Source organism: Panthera leo, chromosome B3 (genome assembly GCF_018350215.1).
Source record: "Panthera leo isolate Ple1 chromosome B3, P.leo_Ple1_pat1.1, whole genome shotgun sequence".
In the NCBI taxonomy this organism is placed as follows: domain Eukaryota; kingdom Metazoa; phylum Chordata; class Mammalia; order Carnivora; family Felidae; genus Panthera; species Panthera leo.
Window position 1 is genome coordinate 84,124,848 of NC_056684.1, and position 22,771 is coordinate 84,147,618.

Sequence of the window (22,771 nt, forward strand, 5' to 3'; positions counted from 1 at the left end):
TCCTAAAACATTTCATCCTATTGCTTTCCAACTACTGCAAACAAAATTCCAATAACCAGAACATTTGCTGTGTTCTATAGGCATATAAAGTATTTTATTTAGGCCATTTCTAAGGATCCAGCTTGAAAGGTTTTGCATGCAGCATTCAAGTTTATCTTAATGAACACAGTCTAGTCTTTGAGAGATCATGTATCATCAAGGTCTGCAGAGTTTTCATTGTCATTTGCAACAAGGGCTTCTCTGTTCTCGTAAGTCCAGAAGCCATTCAGATCGATTAGAATGGTGGTGACTGTGTCTCCTTGATTACTGTTGATTAAATCCTGAAGAGAGATTTTCAAAGGATCCTTTGGTTTAACCATGTCAAAGATTTCATCCTGTGAGAGAGAAAAAAATACAATGAAACCTGGTACCTGATGAACTTAATTTCTTTCATACAGTGATGTGAAATTCAAGGCTGGCACTTGACCTCATGTAAAATTTTTTGTTCTAGTTTTTTTCTTTTCCATTTAACACACAGACAACTCCTTTTCCCTACACACAATCAAATTTTTACTGGAAGATTCCTTAGGTATGTGGCATCTATCTCTCATCTTAAGAGAGAAAGAAACTGAGGCTTGGAGTTTCATCTGATCCAAGCTATATAGCTAATTAGTGGTAAAACTAATGCAGTGTTCTTTGAATACATGATAAGTATCTTATACTTTTCTGTTGTCTTCTAATTGTTGGTAAAGCAAGGTCTTGATTTAAGTGCAAACTCAGCTCAAACTAAAAACTTAAATGCTTCCAGAGCCAAGATAATGACAACGCTTCATTTCCAATAGTGATGTCAACATTTTATACTCTGGATCTAAGAGTATAGATCCAGAGGGATGGTGGTGGGTGAGGGACATTCAGTATCAAGGAATTCCAGAATGACCATGAAATTGTGCTAAAAGTTACTGGAATAGATGGAAAAATCTCTTCTATATTATGAGGTATACTATATGAATATTTACAAGGAATTAGGTGCACGTTTTCTAATCTTTTTGCAGGAAAATTACTCAGGATTTAGTAGCATTTAAAGAGGGAGATTACATTTTAAGAAGATTAGAAGAATTCAGGTAAATGAAATCTATGAGCTTTTAATCTTGTGTGTTTGTGAAACGTGCCTTTCTAGGTTAGTGGCAATTTAAAATTACTAATTCTTAGATTGTCTGTTGCATAGTTTCAGATTTGTCTCATTTATTATTATTATTGTTTTATACTTAATTAAAACTGGATGTGTTATTTTATTATTTACTTAGCCTGAATCTGAATCTGTACTAGATACTGAATGTTTTTCATAGCTGGTGAAGTCTACAAAAATGCTAAGTAGCAGCACGTGTTTCAAATAGTGGTAGTTTTCATATTGTAAGACTGATGTCTCCGTAATAGTATCAAAGCAAGCAAGACCTTTGAAGTAGCAGATTTAAAAAGTGTCCAAACCTAAATATAGTTGATTCTTGAACAATATGGACTTGAAATGGATGGGTCCACTTAGACATAGATATTTTTGATAAATACAGTATACAGTAAATGCATTTTCTTTTCCTTACGATTTTCTCAATATTTTTTCCCTAGTTTCATTTTTAAAAATATATAAAACATGTAATATATAAAATATGTGTTAACTGTTTATGTTATTGTTTATGTGAGGCTTCCAGTCAAAAGTAGGCTATTAATTAAGTTCCAGGGAGTCAAAAGTTATAGGTGGGGGAGAGGGGGGCGCCTGGGTGGCTCAGTTGGTTAAGCATCTGACTCTTGATTTCAGCTCAGGTCATGATCTCACGGTTCTGTGGGATCGAGTCTTGCATCGGGCTCTGTTGACAGCGTGGAGCCTGCTTGGGATTGTCTCCCTCTCTTTGCCTCTCCCCTGCTTGCACACACACTCTCTTTCTCTCTCAAAATAAATAAACATTTTTAAAAAAGTTATACGTGGATTTCCAACTGCTTGGGTGAGCAGGGAGGGTTATTGCCCCTAGCTCCTGTGTTGTTCAAGGGTCAACTACAGTTACCAAGTTAAAAATTCATTTTAACTTGGAATAGGCTGCCAAAGAATACAGGTTATATGGATTCTCTTAATTTTCAAACAAATGAATGAATGCTTCCGATGAAAATACAGACTGACATGCTAAAATCATTAACTATACAAATCATTAGTCCAAGTGTGGTTTCAGTTACTAATGATTTAAATATAGGTTCAGAACAAGTAACAGCAAATACTTGATTTCATTCACTTCATAGTTCATAAGTTTCTTTCATATAAAATTTCATTTAATATAGGTGATTATCTGTATTACATATATTAAAAGAAAAGGTAGAGGAGCCTGGCTGGCTCAGTTAGTAGAGCATGCAACTCCTGGTCATGACTTCAAGCTCTATGTGGGTGTAGAGCTTACTGAAAAGGAAAGAAAAGGTAACCTTGACATCTTGAAATGAAACCGGATCTTGTCCATGGATTTTCATTAGTTCCTGTATGGCCTGTATGGATAGAAATAAGTCAGTAAATAAAAAATGCTCAACAGCCCCCTTCCTGTCCCATGGCCCCTTTCTAGTTCCACTTCCTTTCCTATCAGACCACAAGCCTTATCATTTCAACCACTCTTGCCAATATTCTCAACTTCCTTGACCTTGCTTCACATCCAGTCGGCCAAACTTAAACAATTTCAGTGTAACTACCAACCTTTCAAGATACATAACGTTGCTATTGAGAATTCCAGAAAAAAAGTCTATAAGACTACAGATTATTGCTACCATATAGGAATGGTCTCCAACCTCAGATTGGCCTTTACATGGCCTAGCAATTAATCTGTGATGCCTGATCCACTCATTTTCCAGGAATGCTGTTCATACCCTCACCGTTCTTTTTTTTTTAATTTTTTAATGTTTATTTTTGAGAGAGAGCGTGGGAGCAGGAAAGGGGAAGAGAAAGAGGTAGACAGAATCCGAAGCAGGTTCCGGGATCTGAGCTGTCAGCACAGAGCCTGACATGGGGCTTGAACCCACAAACCGTGAGATCATGACCTGAGCTGAAGTCGGCCACTTAACCTACTGAGCCACCTAGGCGCCCCATACCCTCACCATTCTTTAAGACACCCAATACGCCACCTCTGCCTCCCACCCTATACTTTGCCTTCTACTTGACAGAAAAAAATGTAAGCAAAACTCCCTCAAACTTTTTTATAACCTTTAAGAACAACAACAACAAAAAACCCTAACTAAAGAAACTACTGTGATCCAGTTGGACTAATAAATATTTTAGGTGAGAGTCATTCACTGGAAAATTCTTGGTAATTAGTCAAATAAATACGTTGCAGGTGCTTACTCAGTATGTGGTGCCACTGGTATCAGTGTGTGCACAGGGCATCTCTTTGAAGTAGATGAGAATCTTTAAGTACACCCCCAGCTACTAGAGGGGTAGACCTGGAGGTATGATCTAGAGTGCAACATCTAGGCCCACTTTATAATTGGAATATTGACGTACAAAGACTTTATGAACAGCTTAGGACTGCAGGACTCAGTACCAATAAATAATTACCTTAGCCCACACAACCAAGCCTAAATACTTTGATAAAATAAATGAGAGCAAGCAGGAGGGGCAGAGGGAGAGAGAAAGAATCTTAAGCACACAGCTCGATTTTGCGACTGTGGAATCATGACCTGAGCTGAAATCAAGAATCGGACACTAAGCGAATGAGCCACCCAGGCACCCCAATATAAAATATTTGACAAAATTTAGTATTATAAGAATGTTATAAAGAAATCTTTATGAAAAAGAGTTGAGGGTTTAATTTCCAAAAGATACATTTACTTTGTTTTCCTAAAATTGAATCTTCATTGAATAGGTCTGCCTAAAGTGGGAGATCCCTATGATGAGCTGGTATTATATTCTTATATTAGCCATTGACTCAGTTTCTAAAAAATGTATACTAATACTGCAATTGTAATTTATCCTAATATTTGCAGTCATTACGACCTAGGAAATCATAATGGAAGTTTTAGAGAATTTAACATGAAACTAAGAAATATATAGTACGAAACTCAGAAACCAAATAGTTATTTTTAAAATATCCAAAATTTTTAAATGGCAAAGAGAAAGCCTCTGGAGAAAAATGGTTTATGAGAAAGATGTGAAAATGTCATTTTTATCATTTAAAAAAAGCCATTTCTTCCTACTGTTATCTTAACCATATAAAAATCACTTAGTCTTCTAAGGTAATGGAATGAAATACTACTATACAAAATTATCCTACCAAATGGAAAAGTCACCAAATTTAGGAATGATTTGTCTTAAAAGGGCAGACATTCCTACTTTTATACCTTGTGCATCTGAAGGCTTATCAGATAAGATACAATTAAATTTCCCTTCAGAACTCATCATGTTATTCCCTGAGTCCACCTAAGGTGCAATATAAGTACTTCAGCAATAATGTTTTCATGCTGAAATGTGGCACACAATTCTAGCCAGTTTTAAATTTATTATTATTCTTATTTTTAAGTTACTTTCTTTTTGTTTATTAGAGAGTGCACGTGTGACACAGGGGTGAGGGGCAGAGGGAGAGAGAGAATCCCAAGCAGGCTCTGGGCTGACAGCATAGAACCTGACGTGGGGCTCAATCCCATGAGTCTGGGATCATGACCTGAGCCGAAATCAAGAGTCAGATGCCCAACTGACTGAGTCACCCAGGCGCCCCTAGCCAGTTCTAAAATTATTTTAAATATGATAATAAGGGGCGCTTGGGTGGCTCAGTCAGTTAAGCCTCCAACTTCAGCTCAGGTCATGATCCTACAGTCTGTGAGTGTGAGCCCCATGTCGGGCTCTGTGCTGACAGCTTGGAGCCTGGAGCCTGCTTCGGATTCTGTGTCTCTCTCTGCTCCTCCCCTGCTTATGTTCTGTCTGTATCTCTCTCTCAAAAATAAATATTAAAAATACATACATACAAAAATAAGTTTTTTTTTCACAGCATAGCATTTAAAAGAATCTACTACTGGGGCGCCTGGGAGGCTCAGTCGGTTGGGCGTCTGACTTCGGCTCTGGTCATGACCTCACCATCCATGAGTTCAAGCCCCACATCAGGCTCTATGCTGACAGCTCAGAGCCTGGAGACCGCCTTGGATTCTGTGTCTCCCTCTCTCTCTGGCCCTCCCCTGTTCATGCTCCGTCTCTCTCTGTCTCAAAAAAATAAACATTTAAAAAAATAAGTAAATAAAAAATAAAAGAATCTACTACTACCAAAGTCTGCAAAAGTTCTACCTTTTCTGAACTGTTTAATTGAAGCTTCTGTAGGATTTTACACATTAGTTTTTGATCACCAAAGCAACGAATTCCTCATGCATATCTGTATCTCCATGTCCAGTATAACCCCTGACATATTTGCACTTTTTTAGTGTTCTACAACTAATCAAATCACCTTTTAGTCAATGTAAATAGGAAAAAAAAAAAAAAACTAAAAGCAGACTTGATTTGCTTCTAACATCTATTAGTAAACGTTTTGTTAAATGAGACTTACCCTGAAGAAGTAATTAAGTGAAAAGACATTCAGATATCCTTTGTTCTCAATATCAAGTAATTTGAAAATATACTGCAGAGCTGCAGGTTCTTTTCGATTCTCTAACGCAAGAACAAAGTCCAGGTAGGTCTTATAGTCCTACAGAAAAGAAAAGGATGTTCATTAGAAGCCTTATTTGGAATTAACTTTTCAAGTGAGTATCTAATGAATTGAAGCCATTTTACAATCAAAGATGGCAATTTTTTTTAATATGAAATGAGACATCCACTTGTATATTTAATATTGGTTTCTAGGGATTCTACTTAGCAGTTAATCTGTCTTGGGAATAGTCTGGGGGACACAGCTCATTTTCTTATGAGAGATTTGCTGCTTTAAGGAGTAATTTTCTTTGATTATGCCTTTGAAATGGACAGGACAGTGACCAAGCTATTGTACAATGCCACTAAATTAGTATCTTCATTTCAATGTGGTCAGTTTTGGCGGGGGGGTGGGGGGGGGAGTTTATCTGGAATGAATAGAATAGTATATTTAAATAATTACTTTGAAATACTGTTTAAACATTTTAAAATCAGATGATTTCCAGTAAGAAGCCATCTTAAGACTACCAGACATTCTACTTTAACTGAAACTGTTCTCCTGCAAAGAAATGGAAAAAAGCACAAATAAAAGCTAGAATGACATAAGGAGAACAGAAAGCTTTCGCTACAAAAAAGGCATATTCAGATTACTTTTGCATGGTGAAAAGAACACTTGAGAGATTCTCACTTAGAAAAAAAATTTATATTCTTGGAAAATGCTTTTTTATGCTAACATTAAGAATTCCTTTTCGCATAAATTGCAATATAAAGAGCTAAAGAGATGCAGCCTCATCATGGTCTAACTCCGTTCACAGTTGAAGCCTCTGGTTTACTTTATTCACCAGAAGTCATTAGAATAGTACAAGCTCCTCACTCTTGAGTGTAGACAGCCGTAGGAGTCACAAAGCAGAGTTTCTGCACCTTTCCCTCCTTTTCCTGTGCCACTGGCTATCAATTGTGTTATTCAGAAAACTGCTATTAAAGCTAAATGATAAAACCTAAAACCCCAATTCTCTTCTGACAATATTACCATTTCTTAACTGTCATTCGTTTGACAATTTATCAGATCCCTAACATGTGTTTTTAACAGCAAGGATGGTGATTTTAAAACGCTAGAGGGGCACCCGGGTGGCTCAGTCAGTTAAGTGTCTGACTCGGTTTCAGCTCAGGTCGTGATCTCACATTTCATGAGTTGGAGCCCCACAGTGGGCTCTGTGCCGACAGTGTGGAGCCTGCTTGGGATTCTCTCCCCTCTTACCCTGCCCTTCCCCCGTGCACTCTCACTCTCTCTCAAAATAAATAAACAAAAAACATAAAATACTAGTTAGAATTTCCTAAAGTATTTTGCATTGTTGTGATAAAAGGACAGGTGCATGTTAATTGTTAGGTACTAACATAGCCACTTACAGAAAATAATACAACCTGATTCTTAGATTTAAACCATGGCATCTGTGGTACTATACCTGACCTGGTAATTTAAAGAATGAATCATCTATATGAAAACAGTCGATAGGATTTGCCTATTTTTGAGATTTTTTTTTGTTTTCTCACTAGTCCATACTCTTCAGGGGAGGTGGGCAGAGGATAGGCTACATGGGTGATGGGTATTAAGGAGGACACGTGTTGTGATGAGCACTGGGTGTTATATAAGTGATGAATCACTAAATTCTACTCCTTAAACTAATATTACACAGTATGTTAACTAACTAGAATTTAAATAAAAACTTGAAACATTAAAAAAAAGACGATAATGAAATGAAAATATTAAAATTTTGTATTTGTCCTGAGTCCATATTTAAAGTGAACTTGCCTTAAGATCAAAGTCTCCAAAACTCAAACAATTTGATTAGTTTGGACTTTTTAAGATAGATGTAAAAATAATACTGTATCACATCAAGAAAAGGGTTTGTGGGAATTGCGGGAGCCTAAATTTTTAAAACTTATCAGAGATTTAAACTACTACCATTTCTCCATCATAAGTGAGACACTCCTGGAAAACACGATCTAAGAAGACATTGGTCATGGTTGCTGTTCCATAGCGGGAGAGTTCTTCTTTACTGAGCATGCCATTGTGATCCTTATCAAGATTCAAATACTGGCCTTGGGAACAAAAGTTATAAAAAGACATGACAAAAGTAAAATTCTAATTAGAATACAAAAGAATAAACACAAAAAGTTCTTTCTATTGGCTAATACTTTAATTTTCAAACTATATTAGGGTAGTGCCCTAAGATCAACTATCCCTGGACTCTATCATACCAGCCCTTAAGCTAGAACCAGTCAAAGAAAACCCATCATGAAGGCCATGGCCTTTGGGCCATTCCACATCATTATTTGTTTTCAGTTTGCAGGCGTTTAAAACTTTCCTAGGTGTTGAAATTAGAGAGAGATAGGGGTCAATAAAAAGCACTGAAATGTTAGTATTTGAAAGCAGAGATCAAGGATGCCAAAATGAATCAGAAGACCACCCAAGAGAATAGTGTAGCAGACTAATGAAATTAAAGGAAATAAGCAAACAGTCCCTAGAACACCTGCCTCTGGATACTGACAGCAGTGGCATTTTAATCACAATGCAAGATAATAGCTGATGTTCATAAAGATGCTCCTGAGTCATTAAGAAAGGGTCAAATTACATTCTGTATGTTCTATTAAAGAGCAAGAAAATGACAAGTAAATTTTAGTAATTTATAATACTAGCTCTTAAGGTAATTAGAATACTTTGATCCTAAGCTAAATTAGCCTATGTATAAAACTGTTCTTTGAATGCCAATTAACTGAGGAAAGGATAACTCAAATTTTAGCATTATGATAGGAACCATACCATAAACCCTTAAGGCAGAAGGTGCAGAAAACCAATTAGTTTCTTGACTCTCTTTGGACAGTTCCTCATCCCTTAACTAAATAAACACAGAGACATGATTAGAAGACAGTAACTGTCAAGTGTGATATAATTAAGTATTTTAAAAACATATTTACCTCCAATAAATCATCTAGGAAGCTGCATGCTAAAATATCTTGAATTTTAATCTTCCCTTTAAAGAACAAACACAATTTCATTTAAAAAAAATAGAGGAACTCAATTTTATAAAGGTATTTTAGAAGAGTAATCACACAATTGGTATTTTAAAGTTTCATATTTTACATCAAAAAGAACCAATTCTCCATATATTACATAACAGGAAGAGCAAGTATCAGAATAACTGTTTTTTAGAACTGGAAGGAGCCACTGATTAACCAATTCATACACCATTTTAGAGGTTAGGTGACATGCCCAGTGTCACACAGCTGGTTATAGTTGGTGCAAATAAATCATAAAAGATATTTATATATTAAGGGCAATGACATGTTAGAAAAATAAATGACATCTTCATGACTTCTCTGCTTATTAAGATTTAGAATAATATCCTTATAATATCTAAGATAAGATTTTCTTTTACCTGTTCTTAGAGGGTCTAAAAAGAAGAAGAACTTCCTAACTGCTGTACAAACATAAAAGGAGTAAAAAGACTTTTCCAGCCCATCTAATTGTGGCAAAGTAGGGATAAGTTCCAATATGTAGTTTTCTAAGTCCTGAAAGAATAAAACAAATCAAAATGTTAAATCAAAGTGTTAAATGTCTAATCTTGTTTCTTCATTAGATACTGGAATATTGAATTTCAGTCCTAAAAATCATTCAGCATTAATAGTACATTAACTATATAAGTGGTAAAACTTAAATAATTAAACTACTTAAATTAGTTATATAACTATGTGAGTGGTAAACATATTAAATTGTGTTTCTACAAATTTATTTTTTATTTCAATTTTAACATATTTTTGAGTAATACATTCTACAAAATTCCAAATTCAAAAGGAACAAAAAGTATTCATTGAAAGTCTTGTCTATTTCCTCTTCCCAGAGGTAACCTATATCAGCTTCTGATGCATCTTTCCAAAATAACTTACGCACATACAAACCAATACATATATATGTGTATTTCTTTCTCTTAAAAAATTTTTTTAATGTTTATTTATTTTTGAGAGAGAGAGAGAGAGAGAGAGAGAGAGACCGACCATGAGCAGGCAAGGGGCAAGGAGAGAAGGAGACACAGAATCCGAAGCAGGCTCCAGGCTCTGAGCTCTCAGCACAGAGCCCGACATGGGGCTCGAATTCACAAGCCTTTGAGCTGTGAGACCATGACCTGAAGTTGGCTGCTTAACTAACTGAACCACCCAGGAGCCCCTCTCTTTCTCTTTTTATGAAGGATATAGCAGCAAACTATGCAAATTCTTCTGTATCTTGCTTTTATCACTTAACAACATACTTTGTAGTCATTCAATCCTGGCTCTCAAAGAGCTTCTTGCTTTTATTTTTTAAATTTTTGTATTTAAATTTTTAAAAAAATATTTATTTTTGAGAGAGGGAGAAAGATAAAGAGAGAGAGAGAGAGAGAGAGAGCAAGGGGGACAGGGGCAAAGAGAGAGGGAGGCACAGAATCTGAAGCAGGCTCCAAGCTGTGAGCTGTGAGCACAGGGCCTGATGTGGGGCTTGAACTCACAAACCATGAGATTATGACAGCTATAGCTATTAAAAGAGCTATAAAAAATGAGCTATAGGCTCTTTTTAGAAGTTGGAGAAAAAAAGTTGGAGGAAAAGAATCTAAAAAGGAATTCTTGTGGTCAATATACATTTTAAAAGTTTTTTGGGGGAAACACATTTGCAAAAACAAAAACAATATAAGAATCACCTGTAACCCAACAAGTGATAACTACTGTTAACATTTTGGTGTCTACAGTAATTATTAAAATAGGTTAATACTTACAGATTCCCGAAGGTACCCTTGTCCAGCAACATCATATAAACTGAGTCCTATTCTTGTTTGATGAAGCCAAACTGACAATACATAAGATGAAATGTAATTTTAAGATCTGTCCTTTAGCATATATTTGGATAAAAGGAGATAAACAGCTAGATTAGGGGGACAAATTAGTAACTCTACAAACATTTCTCACACATATATTACTCCAAAATTGTTTGTAACAAAATATACCATATAATTAATGGCAGATGTCAACACGTCTACCCTGCCTAAAGTGACAATAAAGTTCATGCCCTTGAGAATATTGTTCTACATCCATTAAACTTGGTGTTTCACCAAAAAGGGACAGCAATTGTAATGTTATGTCTTCAATGAAGGTGCCATTTATTCTACCGAAGTTATTACTGTGACTAAGTATTAGTTAAAAATCATACATCTAGAACTTCACAGATCTTTATGGAACTTAATAGGAATCATAACTCCAGGTTGTTTAATAAAAACTCCTAGAATGTGATGCTACAATTTTGAATTTGAAACTATCCTCAGGCAACTCAACCTACAATACAGCTGACCCTTGAACAACATGGGTCTGAACTGTGTGGGCCCACTTATACATGGATTTTTTTTTCAATAAATACAGTATAGTACTATAAATGTACTTTCTCTTCCTTATGTGTTTTTTTTTTTTTCCAAGTAGGCTTCATGCCCAGTGCAGAGCCCAATGCAGGGCCCAATGCAGGGCTTGAACTCACGACCCTGAGATCAAGACCTGAACTGAGATCAAGAGTTGGAGACTGAACTGACTGAGCCACCCAGGCACCCCTTTTTTTTTTAAGTAATCTCTACAAACAACATGGGGCTCGAACGTACAACCCTGAGATCAAGAGTTATACACTCCACTAACTGAGCTAGCCAGGTGCCCCACCTTACAATTTTCTTAATAACATTCTTTTCTCTGGTTTACTTTATTGTAAGAATACAGTATGTAATACATATAACATATATAATATGGGTTAATCAACTGTTTATATTATTGGAAAAGCTTCCAGTCAATAACAAGCTTTTAACAGGTCAGTTTTGGGGGAGTCAAAACTTATACTCATTTTGACTACATGGGAGGTCAGTACCCCAACCCTTGTGTTGTTCAAGAGTCAACTGTACATTGGTGAAATAGAATTACCAGTGAATTAAAATAATTTAAATCACCATACATTAAAACTCTTGGTTTAGCCTTTAATATATAGTATATATGTATGTATGTATGTATTTAATTTATTTAGAAAAAGAGAGCATACAAGTGGGGGAGAGGGGCAGAGGGAGAGAGAGAGAATCTCAAGCAGGCTCTACACTCAGTGCAGAGCCCAACGAGGGGCTTAATCCCATGACCTTGGGATCACGACTTGAGCCAAAATGAAGAGTTGGATACTTAACCAACTGAGCCACCCAGGCACCCCTAATATTTTTTAGTTAGTATCTTTAGGATACATGTTTTTGTTTTGTTTATAATAATGAACCCAAATTTATGGTAAGAAATCTCAGCTCTAGTAAATTCCAGGAGAGAAATGGAGTAATAAGAAAACAAATCTGGGTCAAATTCTGCTATTCAGACTTACTAAGAGAGTTGTTTCACATGGAAGGGATACTATAAAAGCATGTACCAAAAACTCTTTGATTCCCAGAGGAATTTAAGCACAATGAAAATGAAATCACCTTTCCTCATGACATAATTGAAGAATTGCATAATAGAAATTCTTCCGTAAGAGTCTGTATGAAGGAGTTTAGCAAAGACTTTTGCTGTAAAAAACTGCCTAAGGAAAGGAAATAAAGATTAAAATCATCTGCCAACATAATATTAAAATGACTTCTATATTGAATTAGTTAACAACAACATGAATCCAAAGAATTAAAAATCAAAATGAAAAAAATCAAAGTGAGAATCGTAGTTCAAAACTTAAAATATTAAGTCATACATCTTTGTATTTTATCATCCTAAGAATGAAAGCCCATACTGTTGTAAATAAATGTACTATATATATGTAGTTGCATGGTATGTAAATACTCCATATTATAAAGTATTATTTCTTTTAATAACTTCATACCAATAGAATTTTGACTAATTTTATTAAACTTGATTAATAACTCAAATAGACTCAAATTGTCACCCCACTGGCTTATACTTTCATTAACATTTATTTGAGGCATTTAAAATGTTTAACGTACTCCTTTGTTAGTTATACTATTCTTACTTGCACTTTGGTCCAGCTTTTTCACCAACTTTCAAAAAATTTTCGTAATTAATCATTGCTTCCTCTCCAATCATAGGTGGTGTTTGGTGCTTATCCAGCAAAAACCACAAGTTCTTAGGAGAATTGCAGAAATGAAGATGTTACAGTTAACAAAACAAAATTTAACATTGGTTAAATGTGTTATTTCCATTAAAATGGTAGCCTGATAGAAATTTAGTATTAAGATGAATCTTATCCCCTATTACCCTTTTGATTACTAAGAACATAATACAAATAGCTAGCATTTATTGAATGCTTAAGTTTAAAGTTTTCTTATACAGCACTTCCTTAATCCATATAACTATGTGACATAGACACTGTTATCTCTACTTTATAAATGAGATTTGGAACACAGAAATGTTAAGTCCACTGTCCAAGATCACAGAGCCTGGCTAGGATGTGAACCCCCCCAGTTTGACCCCATACTTGTGGCTCTCAACTTTGGCCTTGTTAGAATCACCTAGGGACTTTATTTATTTATTTATTTTTCAATATATGAAGTTTATTGTCAAATTGGTTTCCACCTAGGGACTTTAAAAAACAAAACTATTTTGGGTAGAACTGTGCCCAGGCAAGTTCTGCAGCTGACTTTGACAGGAACCATTGCTCCAGGGCCTTCACCCACTCTGCAGCAGTGATTCCATTAAGAAACCCCAAGATCCTGTATGACTTTAGTACAAATACAAAATAGCTAACATCCAAAGCAACCTTTTATTCTATGCTTACCTGTAATTCTTCATTATCTAATAGTTCTCTGCTTTTCCTCTGCAGAAAGACAGCTCTGGATTCCTCTCTTAATTTTTGTAGTAAGACTTCATCTTCAGCTGGCAGCTAAAAATACACTAGAGTTAATTTCTCTACACCTAAATTCTAGGATTTACATAGTTTTGGATTATGTAAAATATATTTGGCCTCATAAAATAGTACATAAATTAAGTACACATCCTCAAATTACTTTTTGTATCTCAATTTTTCTTCAAGTTATTCATTTTAAAAGTTCATTTAGGGGCACCTGGGTGGCCCAGTCAGTTCTAAGTGTCCAACTTTGGCTCAGGTCATAATCTCACGGTTCGTTGAGTTCGAGCCCTGCATCAGACTCTCTGCTGTCAGTGCAGAGCCCATTTCAGATCCTCTGTCCCTACCTCTCTATGCCCCTCCCCTGCTTCAATGCACACACACACTCTCTCTCTCAAACATAAATACACATTTAAAAAAAAGATCCACAGAGAATTCAATGATCAGCAAGACCATATCCCTGCCTAGAAAGAACTAACGGTCTAGCCCAAGTTTCATTTTATATTCTCAGAGTGCTCTTTCCACTATAACCTTAGACTGACAGAATGAAATTAGGACTAACTGAAGATAAACCGCCTTAGCAGAGTATGACTTCTGAGCCTGGATGATCTTACTCCTTGGAAATGGTCAAGCCAGTGTCTATTATGTTCCCCTCCAAGTAGAGGGTGTGCCCACTGGAGTGATTTCCATAAACAGGGCTTAAAAATGACTCATTCCAATTTGACTTCAAACAATTTGCTTCAAGGATTTCTTCTTCCATATCTCTGCCCCATTAAATGTGGCTAAGTAACCATAATCCAAATTAGCCACGATTTCCACCTTTCATTTCCAAGAATTAAGATGCCCTCCCTCCCATGAAAAGGAAGAAGTATTGGGAAGTAAGGCTGGGGCTGAAACTCTGACTGTGCTCCAGTGGCTAGTCAACCAGCTAATCTGCCAAGGAGAGAAGTGGTGACCAAAGATAAAGATACTAGGTTCTCCAAGGCTGTGGAAAGACAGAGAGAGAAGAAACAACAAAAAGAACATCCCACAAATCCGCATCTGCAGACAGGAAACCATCTGAGATCTGGAAGAGGTCACAGAGAGAAGGAAGAAACAGAAATGGGACATAGGGGTTTCCCTCAGGAACCACAATGGCAAGCCAAAGGTTAGTACTGGAAATACAGGAAAATGGACTCCCGGGTTCAGAAATGGGATCATATCAACATCTAAGGGCTGTTCCTGGGTTAGTAAGATACTATTTCATAATCCTGATTAAATGAAATCATGAATATAAAAAATGCTCTGAAGTACACTGGCACTCAATAAATGTCAATTCCCTTCCTGTGCCCCCAGACTACTGAAAATTTTCAGTTGTCTAGTGGACTGTTTAAGAAATTATGAAATACAAAAAGCAGAAGTATGTATGATATCATCCCATTTTTACTAAACACATACATGTACACAGAAGTATGTAGAAGAATTCATGCAAAAATACTTATATCTCTGCAATGTTATGGGAAAATATCAGCTGTATTTTCTCTTTCCCATGACAAATGTGGCTTAGTTATATAATTTTTTAAAAGATTTTATTTTTAAGTAATTTCTACACCTGACGTGGGGCTCAAACTCATGACCCCAAGATCAAGATTTGAATGCTCTACCAATTGAGCAAGCCAGGCACCCCTAGTCATATAATTCTTAAAAGACTGCCAAACAGTATTATAAAAAGGTTTCCAATAAAAATGGTTTACTTGGAAAAAGTTTTTTTTTTTAATATGAAATTTATTGTCAAATTGGTTTCCATACAACACCCAGTGCTCCTTCCAACAGGTGCCCTCCTCAATGCCCATTACCCACTCCACCCTTCTTCCCACCCCCCCATCAACCTTCAGTTTATTCTCAGTTTTTAAGAGTTTCTTATGGTTTGGCTCCCTCCCGCTCTTTTTTTTTTCCTTCCCCTCCCCCATGGTCTTCTGTTAAGTTTCTCAGGATCCACATAGGAGTGAGAAAACACATGGTATCTGTCTTTCTCTGTATGACTTATTTCACTTAGCATAACACTCTCCAATTCCATCCACGTTGCTACAAAAGGCCATATTTCATTCTTTCTTATTGCCAAGTAGTATTCCATTGTATACACAAACCACAATTTCTTTATCCATTCATCAGTTGATGGACTTTTAGGCTCTTTCCATAATTTGGCTATTGTTAAAGTGCTGCTATAAACATTAGGGTACAAGTGCCCCTATGCATCAGCACTCCTGTATCCCTTGGGTAAATTCTTAGCAGTGCTATTGCTGGGTCATAGGGTAGAACTATTTTTAATTTTTTGAGGAATGTCCACACTGTTTTACTTGGAAAAAGTTTGTACTTGAAGAAATAAGTTTGTACTTGAAGAATATCTGGATAATTCACTTATATTAATACATTGCTCCTACTTTCTTTGTAAATATTGTTATAATTGAGTTTAGAAGGTAACAGGTTTAAGAGACATTCTGCTAAAATTCCACAGTTAACTTTTCTACAGTGGTCACATTTTACATAATACTAAATAGGTCTTATTCCTTCAACTTCAGCTCTAAGTAGCTTTCTTAAGGTCTTACTGTTTACTATAATCTTTATCAAAGACTTCACGGTTTTGGCATGAGGAAACATAATTGAGTCTAACTTTTCAAGTTTTCCATTTTAATCTATTTTTCAGTTCAACCTTGAGCAAAATGTATTATACCTTAGAACACGAGTAAAAGACAAAAGTTAAAAATGGTGATCAGCCAAGTAAACCTAAGTCTTATAAAAAGACAACATAATCCAACAGAATACCTACCACAAATATCCATAGGAAAATGAGGAATAAAAAGCCAGTAACCCAAAAAAAGGGGGGCAAGTAACAACTTTGTGTTCTTATACCAATTTATATCAAGCCCTGAGATTTATCAATTCCAAAACAATAAGATCAACTACAATGAAAGACTATACAAAATTTTAAATATAATCCTGTATTTATAGAAAATAAAAGATGCTGATCCCATTTTAAAAATTACATTTCACTTATAAACTCTGTAAGACATTTGCTTAGATACCACTTACCCTGTAATAAAACCGGGGAATGGTCTTATAGAATTCATTTGTGTTTTTCCTATCTCCTTTCCATTCTGAGTAGTATTTGGTAAATAAATCCATTTCTTCATCTTTTAATTCTTGTTCACTTTTTTTTTCTGGTAACAAAATAGATTAAAGGGGAAAAGCACTTTTGGAATAAGTATTTTTTACCATAGGGTAATTACAGTGCAAAAAAGACATTGAAAATTGTGCTTAGATACTGAACATCTATATTAATTTTCTGAAAACAGGAAGAATCACTATCTTCCACTGAGAAAGCCTCCCCTGCAACTTTAACCATATCTCAGCTGCTCCTTTCACTTCTTTTTATCACTATACTTGTCTCTTCCTCAAGTCACTGCCTCCCTTACAGACTTCTGGCATGTTCATGATTCATTCCATCAAAAGTACTTACTGAGCACCTACTACGTATAGAGCACTATTAGACACTGGGGCTAGAGCAGTAAGAAAACAGTCCTGGACCTCATATGAGTTTCAGCTTGCAATCACTGTTCCTCTACCTAATGCAAACCCCGTCCATTTGAGCTCAGACCTCAGGATGCTATTACCCACCAAACCACCTGCAGCTGGCCTATAGCCATCGTATTTAGTCAGTCTGCCACAGTTTGTTGACCATAGCAACTGGTGCAGTGTTCTTCACCTCAATGTCTTGCATTAATCATCAAGGAAGGATAACGTTTATGATAGTAACCATGACACCTCAACTCTGAAGAGGGGGTCACCTCTGTCACTCAGTTCCATGGCAAGACCACAGATCTTATCTGCTCCTAAATATACTAACCTTAAATAAAATCTTAAACTCTCATATACCCTCAGATAACTTTTCTCTCCTTCTGGTTATTCAAAACCTCACTGTCATCATACCTACACTTCAGCCTCACTGAAATCTTCAATTCTGGGGTCTATTTTCTCAATAGTTTACTTTCCTCCTCCTCTTCCTCTTTCCACTTCCTTCCAACATGCCTATAGTTGTTCCCCTAAACCTCTCTTATGCCTGCATTTCTGCCACATGTGCCATGTTAATTCCTAACCTTGGACCACACTGTCGATTCTCTTATTTTCTGGCCATTTATTTTTGTTACTCTTTCTTCCTCATTTCAACTTTTGTAGTGTGACTTCTAAGTCCCAAGTGTATGTCACTAACACAGACACTGCTCTTGAACTCTAAACTCATACATTCAAAACAAAATATTTTCATCCTCACACTCCAACATACCTAATAATTTCCCATTCCTCACCTCACCACTCTTCTCCTAATTCCATGTTTCTATCCCAGTTAATGGTATTCATCCAGTCACCCAAGCCCAAACCCCTAGAGTCATTTTCATTATTTCACTCACTTTTTTCACTCAACTATTCTAGGGACACACAAATATATGTGTGAGTGGACACATGCACATGTGTCCATACATACACACAACACTTTCAACAGTGTCTGGGAAAGCTTCATGGAGGTGAAACTGGGCAAAAAACTGAAGAAGGCAAGGATGCAGGCTATCCAGATATCATGGGAGAAGGGCATACCAGGCAAGGAAATAGCCAGTGCCAAGGCCCTAAGATAGAGGAGTGTGCCTGGTGTGTCCAGGGAAGAGGGAGGCAGTGAGTGTGGCTGTAGCAGAGTGGGCCAGAGGAAACGTAGATGAGGGAAGGCAGATTAATGGGAGGCAAGGCCACTAGCTCATTGGTGAGGGAGAGAGCCACCAGAAACAATTAGGAGGCTAATGCAGTAATCCAGGTGACAGATGGTGGAGGCCTGGATCATGGTGGCTGCAATGGAGGCAGTTAGGAGTAAATATTCTAGATATATTTTCTTTTTAGTCCCAGGATTTGCAAACACACTGGATGTGGATATCAGAGAAAAAGAGCAATTGAACATATGTCTACAGATTTTGACCTGAGCAGATGGGGTGGCCAATATCAAAAAGGTGGAAAGCTACCAGTGAGCAAGTTAGAAAGGAAAGCAGGAGTTCAGTCTTGGATAAATTAAGATTAAGATACCTATTACAGGGGTGCTTGGGTGGCTCAGTTGGTTGAGCATCCGACTCTTGATTTCAGCGTAGGTCATGACCCCAGGGTCATGGATCAAACCCCACTCCTCACTGAGCATGCAGCCTGCTTAAGATTCTCTCTCTCTCTCTCTCTCTCTCTCTCCCTCCCTCCCTCCCTCTTTCTCCCTCTGCCTCTCTCCTGGCTTGCGCACGTGCTCGCTCGCTCTCTCTCAAAAAAAAAAAAAAAAGATTCCTATTAAAACCAAGTGGCCATGTCAAGTAGGCAATTAGATATATGAGTCTGGCATTTGGGAAGTGGAAATACACATTTAGGAGACAAAAGCAAATATACAGTATTTAAAGCCTTAAAAATAATGGTTAATTTCACCATGAAGGTAAGAGTAGATAGAGAATAGAATAGAAGCTGACCAAGGACTTAGCTTTGGGCACTCTGATGGTAAATTGCTGGGGAGAAGAAAACAAAGATTGAGAAGGGATGACTGGTGAGGTGAGAAGAAAACTAAGGGAGTGTGTCTCCCAGAAACCAAGAAGAGAAAAGTATGCTTAGGACAAGAGTGAACTACTATATCCCTGGCAGGTCAAGGAAAGTGACGACTAAAAACTGACCACTGGAACAACACAGAGATCACTAATGATCTTGACAAGCAGGAATTACAGTACAGATTTAATCCACAGGTTTTTTTTTTTTTTAAAGTTATTTATTTTTGACAGAGAGAGAGAGAGAGAGAGAGAGAGAGAGAGACAGAGCATAAGTGGGGGAGGGTCAGACAGAGGGAGACACAGAATCTGAAGCAGGCTCCAGGCTCCAGGCTGTCAGCACAGAGCCCAATGTGGGGCTCGAACTCACGGATGGCGAGATCATGACCCGAGCCGAAGTCAGACGCCCAACCGACTGAGCCACCCAGGCGCCCCATAATCAACAGTTCTTTTAACAAGCAATAATATAAGGTGAACAGGGAAATGAGGCATAGCTAAGAGGTAGAAGTTTAAGACAAGAACATTTCTTAAGGTGAGAGAAATACCACCATGTTTAAATACTGATAGGAATGACTGAGAAAGAAAACCTGGTGCAGGAGACAGAGACAACTGCAGGAGTACACCTTTGAATAGGTAAAAATGGGATCTAGCACACCACTGAAGGAAACAGCCTTAAATAGAAGCTGTACAACCTAAATGATTTACTTATTATTTTATTTATCTCTCCCAACACTAAAGCTTAAGTTCTACAAGGACTTTTTTTTATCTGTTTTGTTTACTGCTATAGCCTAGAACAGTACTTGGCACATAACAAGCATGCAATGGGGTGGGCTTAAGAGTGAAGCAGAGGGGACGCCCTGGTGCCCCAGTGGGTTGGGCGTCTGACTCAGGTCATGATCTCACAGCTTGTGAGTTTGAGCCCCCACGTCGGGCTCTGTGCTGACAGCTCAAAGCCTGGAGTCTGCTTCAGATTCTGTGTCTCCCTCTCTCTCTGACCCTCCCCTGCTCACACTGTGTGTCTATCTCTCAAAAATAAATAAACATTAAAAAAAAAAAAAAAGCAAAGCAGAGAATGGGGCACGTGGGTGGCTCAGTCGGTTAGGCCTCTGACTTTGGCTCAGGTCATTGTCTTGTGGTTCATGAGTTTGAACCCCACATTGGGCTCTGTGCTGACAGTTAGGGGCATGGAGCCTGCTTCGGAATCTGTGTCTCTCTCTCTCTGCCCGCCCCCTGCTCGCACTCTGTGTGTCACTCTCTCTCAAAAAATAAATAAATGTTATAAAAAATTCAAAAAAGAAAAGAGTGACGAGAATGTACAAGTACATGTAACTTTTCCTATAAACGGCACAGAAAAATGTAGCAAAAGCTGGAAGGAGATGTGAGAAGAAATGTTTTTCCAGGGCGCCTGGGTGGCTCAGTTGGTTAAGCGTCTGACTTCGGCTCGGGTCATGATCTCGCGGCCCATGAGTTCGAGCCCCACATCAGGCTCTGTGCTGACAGCTCAGAGCCTGGAGCCTGCCTAAGATTCTGTGTCTCCCTCTCTATCTGCCCCTACCCTGCTCATGCTCTATCTCTCAAAAATAAAATAAATGTTAAAAAAAAATATTTTTCTTACATGGAGCATATTATAACATGTTTGTCAGTTGATGGAAATGATCCAGTAAAGAAGGAAAATCTGATAATAGCTGAGAGAGAAGATGAGAGTGAATAAAAGAAAGGGAGCATGATCTAATGTTGGAGTGGAGGAATTGTCTCAAATAGGAGCAGGGACAATTAGTTCATTTTAACAGTAAAGGCAGAGTGTATGGGCATCTATGGTGAGGAAAGGGCTGATAGAAATGGTACGTGGGAACAGGTGAGCTCCGACTTTCTCAAATACATACACAAGTTCATCAACTGAAAATAAAGAGTAGGTAGGGTATACTGGAGAACTGGATGTCTGGAAGATGAGAACTGCCAGAACTGAGTGTAAGGAAACAAGGAATATGTGTAAATAAATGACTGAAACACTTCCTTTAGGTTCGTGGACATGAATTAAAAGTGAGACCATTCACCACGGTTTCGTTTTTCTCCAGCCACTTTGGGCTACCCTGAAGGCACGTGTGAAATAGGAAAGATAGTTTTAACCAGGTTGGTTAACAGGCAAGCGTGAAGGTGAAGGGAAGGGATAAGGGAAAAATATATTATGAAATCTAAAATGTATAAGGAGGGAAGTAAAAAAAAGTGTGATAATAAAAAGACAAAAGATCAATGGATTATAGGTTATAGTAGGATTAAAGAGTTGTTGGGACTGGGATTCTCAATTATTCCTCAAAAGCCTAGGTCACAGCCACGTAAGTTGGTGCTAAGGTAGCTCCTCATTCCGCAACTCCTTTTCCTGAGAAGTGGGGATCAAACCTTTCAGTAACCCTAAATCACAGTCCAACTGCCTTTATCGAGAGAGCTTCCATAGAAGCGTAAAGTGCGGCTCCCAGTAGCTGCTTCTCCCGCATCTCCCGCATCTTCAGGAATTTAGGGCCTGGCTATCTCTGCGAGCAGCCCCTCCCAAACTCACTGTTAGTACCGGTGCTGGGCGTCGCTAATCGCCGGCGAAGAATTTCTTTCCAGTCCATGGCTGACTCCCGCGCAGAAGCTCCTGCATTTGCTGTTTACTAACCGCTCCACCCCCTACCAGCTCAGACAGCAATCACCGCCCAACCCCGTAAAGGTCAGGAATACTCAGTCGCCATGTTGGACATGGGCGGAAGTCGGCTGAAGAGGCGAACAAACGATTATTGCCACTGCGGCGAATACGGCTAATCACGTTACCAGCGGGCAACACGGACTTGAAAGAGACGTTAAAAACAATCCTCTGCAAGTCAGCACCCAACTTCACCAAGTCCAATTTGAAAGGTTCAGGATAAGGAAGCCCCACGTTGTTATGAAACTTGGGGCTTAGGCGCGTATGGGCCACGTGACTCAGGAGTCCTTAAGCGTTTCCGGCCCGGGGATGGGGCGGGGGGAAGGTTTTCTTCCTTCACAATTTCTTTTCATTGCTCATTGCTGATATCTAGAGGCCATAAAGGTTCTCTGAATGTGGCAGACGTCAACAGCCAATTCTGCCACTAAAAGCTTCAAAGTAGTTTTTTTTATCGCCCTACGGCCCAGCGAAACGCCCGCGTCGAGTTCTGTCACGCCCCCGCGGTCCGGGCCCTCGCGGTGCATTCTGGATGCGGTAGTTTCCGCCGTGTTTATGGTTGCGTTCAGCGTGAGTGCTGAGGTGAGTTGTTGGATGGAGTGAACATTATTTGTGATCGGTTCGTACACAGCAGGCAGTGTCCTTTGTGTACTTTCCTTACTTGAATTGTTGGCTCTGCTGTCTCCCCACCTCCCCTGCCCTCATAACCTTACCTGACGTCTTTGGCGGCCTGGGAGGGTTGTAATGCAGGCCCAGGGCTCCTAGACTTGGGCTTTCCAAGCCCAAGCGGCTTTCCAAGCGGCTGTCATGGACAGCCGCTGTCCATGCTGCTGCTAGGTCTGGGGTTGGGGACTCCTGGTAGCGGTTTTCCACTTCAAGCCCTTCCGTCAGCAAGGCTCCCATGGGATCCTACCTCTTTTCAAGGGTACACACGCGAAACAAATTGGACGGACCTCCTTGTGCTTTTTCCTCAGGTTCATAGGTTGGAATTTATCGGCCACCAGAAGATTCCTGCCCTATCG

The 22,771-nt window shown here is 38.2% G+C and overlaps 1 protein-coding gene across 3 annotated transcripts; it reads right to left on the bottom strand.

The window, feature by feature from the left end:
- Positions 1–63: 63 nt before the first annotated feature.
- PPP2R3C (protein phosphatase 2 regulatory subunit B''gamma) lies at positions 64–22,724 on the bottom strand. 3 transcript variants are annotated; one of them, XM_042942975.1, is made up of 14 exons: positions 22,564–22,724; positions 22,463–22,526; positions 16,554–16,681; positions 13,416–13,520; positions 12,651–12,763; positions 12,115–12,212; positions 10,408–10,478; positions 9,043–9,175; positions 8,582–8,637; positions 8,427–8,502; positions 7,569–7,705; positions 5,529–5,666; positions 2,440–2,499; positions 64–374 (listed from the first exon to the last, which is right to left on the bottom strand). In XM_042942975.1, exons 1-14 carry the CDS (start codon positions 22,573–22,575, stop codon positions 186–188), a joined length of 1,380 nt encoding a protein of 459 aa, XP_042798909.1. In that variant the 5' UTR covers positions 22,576–22,724; the 3' UTR covers positions 64–185. The 3 variants fall into 3 exon arrangements, with proteins under 3 accessions (XP_042798909.1, XP_042798912.1, XP_042798911.1); XM_042942978.1 differs by lacking the exons at positions 22,463–22,526; positions 22,564–22,724 and adding an exon at positions 21,636–21,837; XM_042942977.1 differs by lacking the exons at positions 22,463–22,526; positions 22,564–22,724 and adding an exon at positions 21,627–21,837.
- Between the last annotated feature and the right edge of the window lie 47 nt (positions 22,725–22,771).